Genomic DNA, 10,368 nt, shown 5'->3' with positions numbered 1-10,368 from the left:
CAATCGTCAGGCGGGACGCATCGACGCTCTAGCCCGCCGTGCTCTCACTGCTCCGCTGCCGCGTAGAGCCGGTCCTCTAGCCCGCGGAGCTGGCGGGCCCCTCACGCCAGCGCCAGATAAGCCCCCAAGTCGAAGTACCGGACCCGGGCTTGGAATTCCGGTTATTTGGGCTCCTTGGTTGCAGAGGCACAAGGCGTGCGTGGGAGAAGGGCTCGGGTTCTGTATGCTTAGGTCCAGGGACAGAATAGGAAGGACCCATCAGTGGGGAGGGAGTTACTCTCTTTCTTTTATTAACACTCTCGTCCCCTTTCCAGCCCTCGACCACCCGTCCATCATGGACCTCGCCAGCACCTGCTCCAGCTTTCAGTCTGACCTGGATTTCTGTCCGGATTGCGGCTCGGTCCTGCCTCTTCCCGGAGCTCAGGATACGGTCGCGTGTACTCGCTGTGGCTTCTCCATCAACGTGCGAGGTGAGGGGCTCGTACGCAGCGGCCCCGGCAGAGGGCCCAGCGTGGAAGGGTCAGAGGTTTTAGGACCTCAAGATCGGTTGGATTGAAGAGGGGGACCCTAAAGCAGGGTATCAGGCACTTTTGGTCTTGGGTCGAAATCTGAAGGGAAGAATATAAGGCCTCCTGGCCAAACCGAGAGGGAGTTGTGGGTGTCAGCCCTCTCCAAACCAACTCTTACTGCCTGCTCAGACTTTGAGGCGAAGGTTGTGAAGACCTCATTTGTGTTCCACAAACTGGGAACAGCCATGCCCGTGTCGATGGAGGAAGGACCTGAGTTCCAGGGACCCGTGGTAAGTGAGTGACATGGAGGACTGGCCCCGTTAGGAGGGTGGGAAAGAAACGAAGGGGGTATTGCACAGATCTGGAGTGTTTTGTACCCAATTCTAAGAGGGAAGAGGGGTCTTTAAAACAGCAGTGTCTGAGGAGTGTGATAGCCTGATGTCTGTGATCAGTAGGGGGAATTATTAACCCACCAGTTGCTTCCCAGGTTGACAGGCGCTGCTCTCGATGTGGGCACGAGGGAATGGCATACCACACCAGACAGATGCGCTCCGCTGATGAAGGGCAGACCGTCTTCTACACCTGTACCAACTGCAAGTGCGTATCCTTTCCCTCCCCTCCGCCCTTTCTCAGTTTGTTTGCTACCTAAACAAATCCAGCGATTTACTTTTTGTACTGAATAAACAGTTGTTTCCTTTGGTCCCATCCCTCATTTCTGTATAGTTCAAGTAATAGGGAGATTTGTGGTCTTTTTTTTTTAATTACACTTTTCTTATCCTTTTTATACCCAGTGAATTAAAACTTTTAAGATATTTAAAAGGAAAGAAAAAAATACAGAAGGCAAGTATTGCTTGGTGATCAGTGTGTTATGTTGGAATCTTCCACTGCACTCAACGTAGTTTTACTTTGGTGAGAATTACTCTTGAGTGATTTAAAAGAACACGGAATAGTTTTAAGAACTCCTCTTTCTCTTTGGTGTTCTGCAGTTTCACTACAATATATCAAGATGTGGCTTTCTTTTATTTATTGTGTTTGGGATTTGTTGGGCTTTCTGAAAGTAAGGATTGATTTTTTTTTCCAGCAACCTTGGAAAATTATCAGCCATATCTCATTGAGTATTGCCTTTCCCCTATGTTCTCAATTCTCACATTCTGGAGCTCTAATTAATTAGTTGTTTATTAGACCTTATCTTCTATCCTCCATTTCTCTCACCCTGTCTTTTATATTTTCCATCTCTTTTTATTCTGCCTCTGGGTAAATTCTTCTGGTCTTTCTTCCGGTTCACTAATTCTGTCTTCAGTTTATTTCAATTATTGTTACTTAAAAGAATTTTTTTGAGTTCTACTTGATTATTTTTCAAATCCCCTCATTTTTAATAATTCACACTTCTTTAATCATATTTTAAATTGTTCCTTTTATTCTTAAAATATATATTACATTTAAATATACTAAACATGATATTTATATTCTGTCTGCTAATTCTCATACCCACAGTTTTTGTGGGTCTGATGCTGCCATCTGTTATTTCTACTGACTCTCATGGTGCTTCTTTTCTTTTGTGATTTTTGATGATAAGCTCAGATTTTTTAGAATTTGGACTACAGAATTCTTTGAGGCCTGGGGTGAAAGCTGTATTCTTAGCATTTGTGTTTCCTGTTCAGGTGCCTTGAGGTGCTACCAAGCTAGAATCACTTTAAATAAATTCTCAGCTTCATGTTTTTTGGAGCACATAGGTAGTATGAATTTGGACTGCAAATCCAATGTAAAGGCCAGCTTTTGGTTAGAAATTCTCAGGGGAGATTTTGTTTTTATCCCTCTACCTTGTGAGACAGTCAAATTCCTCTTCTGAAGAGTTGGATTTTTTTTTTCCTTGTTCCCTTTTATACAAAGAGGTAGCCCTTTGGCGTCTCAAACTTATTCAGAGTATCTCCTATCAGACATTGTAGGTTTGTCTCTAGTTCACCCATGTGGCTATCAAAACAGCAAGGGCACCATGGTAGCAGGGGCTTCAGTTTTTTAACTTACCTGTCTAGATTCCTGGTTTTATATCATTTCAGCCAGTGTGAAGGTTGCCTTTACTTCCTTGCTTTCTCACCAATGGATTAAAAATATTTATAGTTAGATGTGCCTTTTGCGAATATTTTTTTCCCAATCTGATCTATTTGTTTTCTTAACTTTTTATTTTTTTTAATGACCAGAAGTTTTTAACTTTTATGAGGTCTAGTTTATCCTTTTTTCTTTTATGGCTAGTGCTTTTTGTTTTCCTAAGAAATCTTGGCATACTTCATAATTTGCAAGATATATTTTTAATCCCAGCATTTTTAGTTGTCTTGAATTTGTGGAGGGTTGTTTAGGGGAGCTAGTCCTCCACGGTCATAAATGAAAGTCTTTCTTGATTATTTCATTGATTGTCTTATCTTACACTGCTAGAACCTCTTCGTTTGGTCAATATAACAAGTCCTTTCTTTCTCTGTAGGTTCCAGGAGAAGGAAGACTCTTGATTTTTTTTCTGAGCGACTCAACAATCTCTCCTTCTCTTCCTTGGAAGGTGAAAGATACTGGGTTCTTAGATCCTTTGTCCGTCTCCTGATTGCGGTGTTTTGCTCCCAGAGGAAAAGCAGATCATCATGTGGGGATTACCATTGTCCCCAGAGTACTCCTACCCTAGTTGAGTTTCCTTTATTAAAGTTATAGTTTTCTATAAGAGCCAGACGTATGTATGTTATTTATAATCTGTCTTCTTCCAAAAGAAATTTATGTTAGCTTAGAGAGATATATTTGTCCTTTCAACAAATATATCAGCTACAAAAAGAGAATATAAATTAGTGCAACAAAAAGAAAAAGGGAAAAAAATAAATAAAACAAAAAACAAGGACATAAAAATGGAGCCAGGAATGAGGTTAATATAAAAAGGCAATTATAATTACTCCCTCATTATCTAAATCTATTTGGTTCCTGAGTTTAGGGAAACAAAGAGTGGGAGTTTGGATAGTGGGAGGTTCAACAGAAAACTTAACCAGATTCAGTTGATATGTAAGTCTGGACAATAAAACAATCTGACACTCAGATACAGGTGGACACTTTGGAAATTTTTTTTATTGCGGTCTTGAGATAAATGTAATATATGTATATATATTTTACATTGTAATAGATTCATATATAGAAAGGCAGAAAGAAAAAAGTAAAAATCAAAAGGAATCCCATTCCACAGAGATATTTGTGTTTTTTTTTTAATGGGATTTACTATATATGCTGAGTTGTATCTTGCTTTTTTCAGTTCAAACCAGAAACTTAAAAGGGAAGCAAATGCTTAGTCCAGACACAATAAACATTCAAATTTCAGTCTGGGAATGCTGATTCCTGCATTCCTTGGTTTAAATGGCGACCAAGAGGTGATGGTAACGATTATCTTGTAATTGTGCAGCCCTTTATATATTGCGAGCTCTCTAACATACACTATCTTGTTTGATCCCACAGCAACGTGGAGGGATGGGCAGGGCAGTTTTCTCCACTGTATGTTTGAACAGTTCTCCTGCCTCACTCCTGAAATCTAAAACAAATCTGTTCATGTTTCTACCCTGCTTTTAAGCCTTCCACCGACTGGATAAAGTGCAAGTTTCTTAGCAAAGCATACAGGGCGTCTTATATAACCACGCCCACCTGTCAATCACCATTTGGCACGCCCCTTACATCCCTTCAGTATTAAACTGCATTTCCTTCAGTGCGCACAACTACGACTTTGTAAGCTGCTTTCTTTACCTAAAAAACCCATTTGTCTGTTCTCTTTTTGCCACTCTTGTGCTCCCTGAGAAACATACACATATTTTTATCTTATAAACTGGCCTATATTGTAACTTATGACAATTTCTGTGCTTAATCTTACTCATCTCCACCCCAGAGCAAGGGTAGGCAGTATGTAACTAAATTCAGTTTCACAGATGAGACTTAAATCTATGTTAATATTCCAATGTCTTATATTTCTGTTAGTATTTATGCCAGTCTTTCCCACTAGACTGGGAGCTAAAACGCAGGGTGTGAGTGTTTTATGCGCCTTCATCTTCAAGTTACAGCACAGTGAAAGGAAAAAATCCAAGTTGAAGACGCATTAAGCGCCCTGCTCGAACACCTACAGGCATAGGGCGAGGATTAAAACCCAGATTCTTTTTTTTTAATATAAATTTATTTTTAAAATTTTATTTTTGGCTACATACAGTATGTGTTTTGCTCTTTTTGGCTGCGTTTGGTCTTCGTTGCTGCGCTCGGGCTTTCTTTAGTTGCAGCGAGCGGGGGCTACTCTTCGTTGCAGTGCATGGGCTTCTCATTGCGGTGGCTTCTCTTGTTGAGCACGGGCTCTAGGCATGCAAACTCAGTAGGCGTGCAGGCTCAGTAGTTGTGGTGCACAGGTTTCGTTGCTCCGCGGCATGTGGGATCTTCCCGGACGAGGGCTCGAACTCGTGTTTCCTGCATTGGCAAGCGGATTCTTAACCACTGTGCCACCAGGGATGTCTAACCCAGATTTTTAATCAAGTGTGTTTCTAACTGCTCCCAGGTCTCGATTCTTTAATTCCCAGACGAAACAATAAGAAAACAAAGCTAGGCCGTGGTAGGATCATTATTATTGCCCCTTAGTTTTCTCGGCGCTCCCACACAGCCAAGGGATGGGGGTGGGATGGACTCAGCTACTGGACATCTGAACCACGTGCGGTAACCAGTCTGCAGGCGCAAGCCCAACTCTACCCTCCTTGACCACAGGTTCCAGCTCAATCTCTGAGGCGCATGCGCGTGCTGCACTTAATCGCCCCGCCCCTGCTTCCACATCGCAGTGACGCCCCTTCCGCCAAAGTTGTGTAGCTTTCTTGCGGCGCCTGCGCACTGTCGCATTACGGCGGAACTAATCCGGCGACCTTGAGTTTAGACGCATTTAGAGCCAGGAAGGGAAAAGGGGGACCACAGAATGCGTCACACCCGGAAGCGGAGATCCGGAAGTGGGGTTGGACAGGTTATCCCCAGGGGTGGGGCAGCGGAGGCCCAGGAAGAGGGGGAAAAAAGAAGGTGGAGGATCCTGGCTACTAATCTGAATCCGATACCGATTCTCTTCGACCTCAGAGACACAGAAAAGACAGAAGGGTGCCTCATCCCCCTTCCTCCCCTCCTCCCTCTCTTCAGCCTTAGCCATGGCGGAGGCAGGGGCCGGGCTGAGTGAGACCGTCACTGAGACAACGGTTACCGTGACAACCGAGCCCGTGAGAAAGGCGGGGGGCGGTGCTGTTTAGGGGTTGGGGAGATACCGGGAGGGAAGGGATAGGGCTTTGGAGAGTTGCTGGAGGGGCTGGGCCTGGGGATATGGGAGGAACTGGGGTTGGGAGAATCTCAAGGTATTGGGAGATTTGGGGTGTGTCAGAGTTGGTGCAGAAGGCTGGTCAAGAGACAAGCAATAGAGTTAGGATATAGGTGATGCTTCTTGGAGTGGTGGTGTGTATAAGTAATGAAAGAACGGGAATTTGGAGATTAAGGAGCAAGGGATGTGCTGGGGGGAAATGAAGGGCTGTGTGAGAAAGCATGGTTGGAGGCCAGCTGCAGGGGAATTTGACTGGAACCATACTTATCAGTAAATATTTGTTGAAGGAATGATTGTAAAAGGAAGCAGAGGGAATGCGGGAACAAGAAAAGGGAGATGAAGATAGTATTTTGAAAAATCAGAGGAGATATAAATAGAGGAAAATGTAGCATTTTTGCAAAAACAACTTAAGCTGCCTTCAAAGGGAGAAGGTTGTGTTGGGTTTAATAACCCTTGGACTAAGGGAGTTTAGAGTAATAGTTACTAGAGATGCCAGGATGCTGGGGAATAGGTGGATAACAGGTGGGGAGGGCTGGGCTTGAGGATGAGAGAGGAGAGAACAGAGTTATTTCTTTAATGGGAAAAAGAGTAGGGGGTCTGGAAAAAAAGAAAGGGAGATCAAAGATTAGGCATTGGTGACTGAGAAAATAATTTCCATGTATTAATACCACCAAGGATGATTTGGGGAGGAAGACGGAGAAACAGCGAGGATTATATTTTCCTTTGAAGATTTGCTGGGACCTTTCCTAGGTTAGGAATTGTATCTTCTCTGTATACTAGTGGTTACCAAGAACAGGAAATAATACTTCATGATTCCTCAAGGGACTCCCTGAGGCCAAAAATCTGTTCTATTTTATCTTCTCTCAGCCCTCAGCTCCTCTGGCACTATGTCTGATCCTGATTGAGTGGGGGAAGGGAAGAGAGGAGGCCCCCGGGAGGAAGTGGGAAAGGTTAATAGGAGGGGACTAGCTAGGTATGGCATGGCCATCCTTCTTAACGTTCCAGGAGAACCGGAGCCTAACCATCAAACTTCGGAAACGGAAGCCAGAGAAAAAGGTGGAATGGACAAGTGACACTGTGGACAACGAACACATGGGCCGCCGCTCATCAAAATGTGAGTAACTGTTGGCCCACAGTAACCCTGGAGTCCTGGCTCCCCTCAGCATGTCTTCTGCCTTCTTACATTCACTGACCTTCCCGAAGCCCCCAGATGCTCACAATCCTCTGGCTGTCCTGGTGGTTCTCCAGTATCAGGGAGAGAAGGTTAAAGTTAGAGGAGCAGAGGTAGGGAGAGGCTTGAATTGGGATGTGCCAAGGCTTAAAGTCAAGAGGAATCTGAGGTGGGAGAAGTGGAGCTTCGGATTCCTGGCTGGAAAGGACGAGGGAGTTGGGTGTCTGAGTCCCAGGGTGTGGGCCTGGGGAAGTTGGTTCCTGGAAGGTAGGAGGAGATAATGGTGAAAGTAGGGATTTTTACTGAGATCCAATGGGAATGGAACTGATGCTCCATCTTATCTCTTCCTCCTTTTTAACTGGGCTCCTCCCTCCAAATCCAGGCTGCTGTATTTATGAGAAACCTCGGGCCTTTGGCGAGAGCTCCACGGAGAGTGACGAGGAGGAAGAGGAGGGCTGTGGTCATACACACTGTGTACGGGGCCACCGCAAAGGACGGCGTCATGCAACCCCGGGACCAAGCCCCACCACCCCTCCCCAGCCTCCTGACCCCTCCCAGCCCCCTCCAGGGCCAATGCAGCACTAAATTCCTCTCTGCCCCACCATTCCTGTGTCTGTCTGGCCCTGAATGTATTCATGTGGCTACTCGGGGACTTAACCCATGGTTTGGTCCCTTCTCCAGCCCCCTCCTCCCCTCTCCTCTGCCTGATAGAGGGAAGAGGGGGAGGAGGGTGGACAGAGATCCTGGAATTCTGACTTGCTGCTATTCCAGAACCCAGGCTTCTGGGCTCCCCCAGCCCTCATTTCTGCCTCCTCTCTTCAGGGATCCAGGCATCTTGGTCCCAGTCTTTTCCCTTTGTTCTCACTGCCAAACTACCTGTCCTGTGATCTAATTATCTTGGCCCCTTGCACTCTCTACTTGAGTTCCAAACAGTTAAATTGGGTTTCCAATGGCCCCAGCTTTCACTGCCAGGGTCCTAGTCAGATTCCAGGCAATCTTGCCCCAGCTATGCTTGTTAATCCTGGCTTAGAGCTTTTCCACTAATGTATTTATGTCATCCTAACTCTTAGTCTTTGCCTGTGGGATGTGAGGTCTTATGTGAGACCTCAGGGCTCCTAGCCCTTTCCCTCCTCTCCTGCCCACTCCCGTCATGCCCTTAAGAGGAGTTAGGAGAGAGAGAGGTCTTTGTCATTCTCACCTTGGGAGAATGGGAAATGGAAAAAGAAATAGTCATGTCCGTTCCCCTCACCCTTCTCGTGTGACCTAGGGTTTCTGACAAAGCTGGCTTCAAGACTGGTCACTTAGAGCCAACTATCTCCTCAGCCTTTGGTCTTCCAGCTCAGGAGACAGATCCAACACGGTCCCAGGGGCCTGGGTCCCTGGGAGAGGAAGGAACAGGGAGGGAGCAAAGAGATGTACTCTCACCCCTTCCTTCCTAGGCTTTGATGTTTCTGCCAGCCCAGATGTCCTGGCCTTCCCCACCCCTTACTGGGATCTAGATATCATTTTCCAGGCCTCTTGCCATGCACAGTTGCAGAGATCAGTCAAATCCATACCACCACTGAGATCTCATTTATTGCCACAGATGCACAAAATAAATAACCCAACATCACAAAATGTGTTAAATACGGGCCCATTTATACATATGGGGAAAGAAGTGAGGCTATATACAAGGGTGAATTTGGGGTGTCTGGGCCATTCCCAGGTTGAGGAAAGGAGAGGTAGCACCATTGGTTGCTTGTTGTGAGTATGTGCAGGGGGGAGGTTTTAAGAAGGTTCTTAATGGGAAAAGGCTGTAAGCATAGAAAGCCGCCATGGTGGAGCAGAACTGGCCTGCCCCCTTCTCCCCCAAAAAGAGGGCCCTAAGGCCCAGGCCAGAGTCAAGCCTCTTGTTTTGGGGGAGGAGGCTTTTGTTTCTCTTGAGGAGAAACCTCAGAATGGACGAGGCAGGGAAGCCCAACCCTCAGACCTGTGGAGAGGGCACTGGGCCCTTCTTTGCCAGGAGGAGAGGCAGGGGTGGGAGGTAAATGTTTGACCGGCAGGGCCTCTGTGTATTAAACATGGGCCAATTACCAGTACTGATGGGGCAGGACCTGTTCCCCAATTCAGGCCTGGGAAAGATAGAAGGGGAGAGATCCCTTGGGAAGTACTGGGGTAACCAAGGGAGAGAAGCATCCCAAGATTTGGTGGGGGGAGCAGGAATGAATTAAGCTTCGGGCATGGATGTGGAAACTGGAGGCCAGTTGAGGTCCTAACTATCTGGAAGAAAACAGACAATGTAGGTGGAGGGGTGCTTATCAATACACCGGCAATGGGCGTGGACATGATGCCTGGAATGAGTAAGGATTTCCATGCCCAAGAGGAAGCAGCCTTATTTCTGACCAAGCCAGAATAAGGGTTGTGGGTGAGCTTCTCAGCCTTCCGCTGGCACGAGGCAGAGGGGGACGCGGGGGTCGCGGGTGCACAGCAGCGGGAAGACGCGCTCACCCAGGGGACCGGGCGCCTGGAAGGCGAAGAGCAAGTCCAGGGAACAGCCGTCGTAGAAGGCCACGCGGCCCCGCTCCCAGTGCAAGTCCACGCGGATGCGCCGCGGCTGGGGCCCGGCGCCGCCCAGCGGGGTGGGCTCCGGGGCCGTGAGCGCCCACAGGCGGCCGCCGCGATCCTCCACGGCCCACACAGCCTCCGCGGGACATAGGCCTACTCTGCCCTTGCGTCGCACCGACTCCCCGGCCACGCCCAGGGCATAGCGGCTCTCCCCGTCGTCCTCATCCTCCCCGGAAGAGTCTCCGCGGGAGGCGGTGTCGGCGATCTCCACCTCCCAGCAGTGGCGGCCAGCCCTGAAGCCCTGCGCGCCCAGCACCGCCGGGAGCTGATCGAAGCGCCCCGGGCTGTCGCGGGGTGCGGGTGTCCCCGGTGGGGCCAGTCGGACGCTGCGGCGGTCCGCGGAGACCAGCAAGCGGCGGTGAGCGGTGCCAGGATCCAGGGTCAGGTCGGCTGGAGAGGAGAAAGCAGGGGGAGGACCGTGTGAGCTGGCTTTCCGAATCAGAGGAGGGATAGGATGGAGAGGATGCGCGGAGGGTACACAAGAGGCCCACAGCAGCTCCAAAGGCTGCTGTAGGACCGAAGAGGGTGAAGGCGTACGAAGAGCAGGCTTGGGCAAGACCCAACCTGCGCTGATGGGCCACTTCCTTCTGGAGAATTGGACTTGGAGAAGGACCCTGCTGGCCCAGGGCAGGGGGCACAGCGCAGAGACTGAAGGAGGGGTTGCCCGGGTTTGCGGGCTTGGCGGCAGAGTGAGGCGCGTCTGACTTCTAGGGAGGGTGAGGACTGATACCTCAATCTGCAGCATC

General features: G+C 48.1%; 3 protein-coding genes across 4 annotated transcripts in view; 2 read left to right on the top strand and 1 right to left on the bottom strand.

Annotated features, from left to right (window-relative positions):
• Positions 1-43: 43 nt before the first annotated feature.
• Positions 44-3,215, top strand: POLR1H (RNA polymerase I subunit H). Of its 2 annotated transcripts, none has more exons than XM_024764295.1 (5): positions 44-160; positions 315-470; positions 699-799; positions 997-1,106; positions 2,986-3,215. In XM_024764295.1, the coding sequence occupies exons 2-5, from the start codon at positions 335-337 to the stop codon at positions 3,008-3,010; spliced, it is 372 nt and encodes a 123-aa protein (XP_024620063.1). In that variant the 5' UTR covers positions 44-160; positions 315-334; the 3' UTR covers positions 3,011-3,215. The 2 variants fall into 2 exon arrangements, with proteins under 2 accessions (XP_024620063.1, XP_024620062.1); XM_024764294.1 differs by having other exon boundaries at positions 50-195.
• Positions 3,216-5,455: 2,240 nt separating this feature from the next.
• Positions 5,456-8,644, top strand: PPP1R11 (protein phosphatase 1 regulatory inhibitor subunit 11). Its single transcript, XM_024764293.1, has 3 exons — positions 5,456-5,752; positions 6,853-6,961; positions 7,401-8,644. Exons 1-3 carry the CDS (start codon positions 5,684-5,686, stop codon positions 7,601-7,603), a joined length of 381 nt encoding a protein of 126 aa, XP_024620061.1. The 5' UTR covers positions 5,456-5,683; the 3' UTR covers positions 7,604-8,644.
• A 132-nt stretch (positions 8,645-8,776) lies between these two features.
• Positions 8,777-10,368, bottom strand: part of RNF39 (ring finger protein 39) — a 5,273-nt gene continuing 3,681 nt past the window's right edge. Inside the window, exon 4 of the mRNA XM_024764288.1 lies at positions 8,777-10,012. Within this exon, the coding sequence (XP_024620056.1) occupies positions 9,432-10,012 (581 nt within the window). The 3' untranslated portion in view covers positions 8,777-9,431. The remainder of the gene's footprint in view (positions 10,013-10,368) is intronic.

Source organism: Neophocaena asiaeorientalis, unplaced genomic scaffold (assembly GCF_003031525.2).
Source record: "Neophocaena asiaeorientalis asiaeorientalis breed wild unplaced genomic scaffold, Neophocaena_asiaeorientalis_V1.1 scaffold239, whole genome shotgun sequence".
In the NCBI taxonomy this organism is placed as follows: domain Eukaryota; kingdom Metazoa; phylum Chordata; class Mammalia; order Artiodactyla; family Phocoenidae; genus Neophocaena; species Neophocaena asiaeorientalis.
This window is presented reverse-complemented; position numbering and strand designations above follow the sequence as displayed.